Source organism: Dendrobium catenatum, unplaced genomic scaffold (genome assembly GCF_001605985.2).
Source record: "Dendrobium catenatum unplaced genomic scaffold, ASM160598v2 original_scaffold_18405, whole genome shotgun sequence".
NCBI classification, from domain to species: Eukaryota; Viridiplantae; Streptophyta; class Magnoliopsida; order Asparagales; family Orchidaceae; genus Dendrobium; species Dendrobium catenatum.
This window is the reverse complement of record NW_021336865.1, coordinates 1-1,177: the sequence shown is the minus strand read 5'-3', so window position 1 is coordinate 1,177 and position 1,177 is coordinate 1. Positions and strand designations below refer to the sequence as shown.

The 1,177-nt window shown below is 48.9% G+C and overlaps 1 protein-coding gene across 1 annotated transcript; it reads left to right on the top strand.

Moving 5' to 3' along the window:
• Positions 1–111: 111 nt before the first annotated feature.
• LOC114578418 lies at positions 112–833 on the top strand. The gene is made up of 2 exons (XM_028691586.1): positions 112–592; positions 705–833. Exons 1-2 carry the CDS (start codon positions 194–196, stop codon positions 780–782), a joined length of 477 nt encoding a protein of 158 aa, XP_028547419.1. The 5' UTR covers positions 112–193; the 3' UTR covers positions 783–833.
• Positions 834–1,177: the final 344 nt, after the last annotated feature.

Genomic DNA, 1,177 nt, shown 5'->3' with positions numbered 1-1,177 from the left:
AAGGCGTAAATCCGCAAATCCTGGATTTACGGATTTGCCGGATTTAAAGAGCCACGATTTGCGTTTGGCTGGATTTACCTACTGCGAATAAATCCGATACCAAATACTCCCCGGATTTACACTCCTACCCCGCGACATTGGCGGATCTGTCTGGGATTTCCGTTTGTATCTTCACCTATCGAAACGAGCGAGAATGCGGAAGCTCTTCCCGCGGCGGCCGGCTCAGGCCGACTGGGGCTGTGATGCTGCCTCCGATGGGGGCATGGCAGACACGCCTTGGCAGCCAGAACGAAGGGGGCGACCACGAAAGGGTACGCTGTGGCATACGCACTGGTTTTTGTTCGGGCTGGCGATGGCGGCAATGATGTTTGTTTGGTTGTTCTCCGCTCAGCTGAACCTAATGAACGCCCTCGAGGGATCCATCGGTCGGGGGGTCGCCGTTCGTAGTGCGCCAAAGAGGCTGAGGCAGTTCGGCGCCGCTGTCCGATTCCGTCCGATTGATCTTTTGAGGAAGATGGAGGAGGGACGGCATCGGATCGATCGGCTGCGATCCACGGAACGGTTGGGCATTCGGCCACCAAGATTGGCTCTCGTGCGTAAACAATTTCCCTGATTTTATTTCTTTTCCGGTTATAGTTAGTTATTGTATATAATACTTCTTGATTGCTATGTACGTTCTTTCATTGATATTTCTATGTACGTAGAAAAGGAGAGCTTCGACCTGCAAGACAAATGTAACACAGAGGAAAGCAGAGGAGAAAGCTATAGTAATTTCGCTGTAATTCATCATATTGTTTTAGGTGCTACAGTGACTATTTATAACCAAAGCTTATGACATGTGTACGATGGTGATGGGTTGGTTTGTTATTATTGACACCACTATGATTATTCCATGTGGTCTCTGTGTTAGAAGCCGTTGGAGCGTTAGTGGAGGCCGTGGTTTGTTGCTGTAGTTGCCGGAGAGGAGGAAGAAGCTACTGTAGCTGTTGATGTTGTAGCTTATGCTAATACTTCCCTGCAAAGTGATGGTTCTGGTTGAACCGTTAGTTTGGTACGCAGGTGCTGGAAACGTCTGGTTGATAGAGGCTTTGTGAAGAGATATGCGAGCTGGTCCACAGTGTTGAGCGGATGCAGATTGATATGCTTGGCTTGAATATGATCACGTAGGAAATGGTGA

Coding starts and splice junctions, on each gene's coding strand:
- LOC114578418 (XM_028691586.1), top strand. CDS start 194: ATGCGGAAGCTCTTCCCGCGGCGGCCGGCTCAGGCCGACTGGGGCTGT. Junction 593..704: donor GGCCACCAAGATTGGCTCTC/GTGCGTAAACAA, acceptor CTATGTACGTAG/AAAAGGAGAGCTTCGACCTG.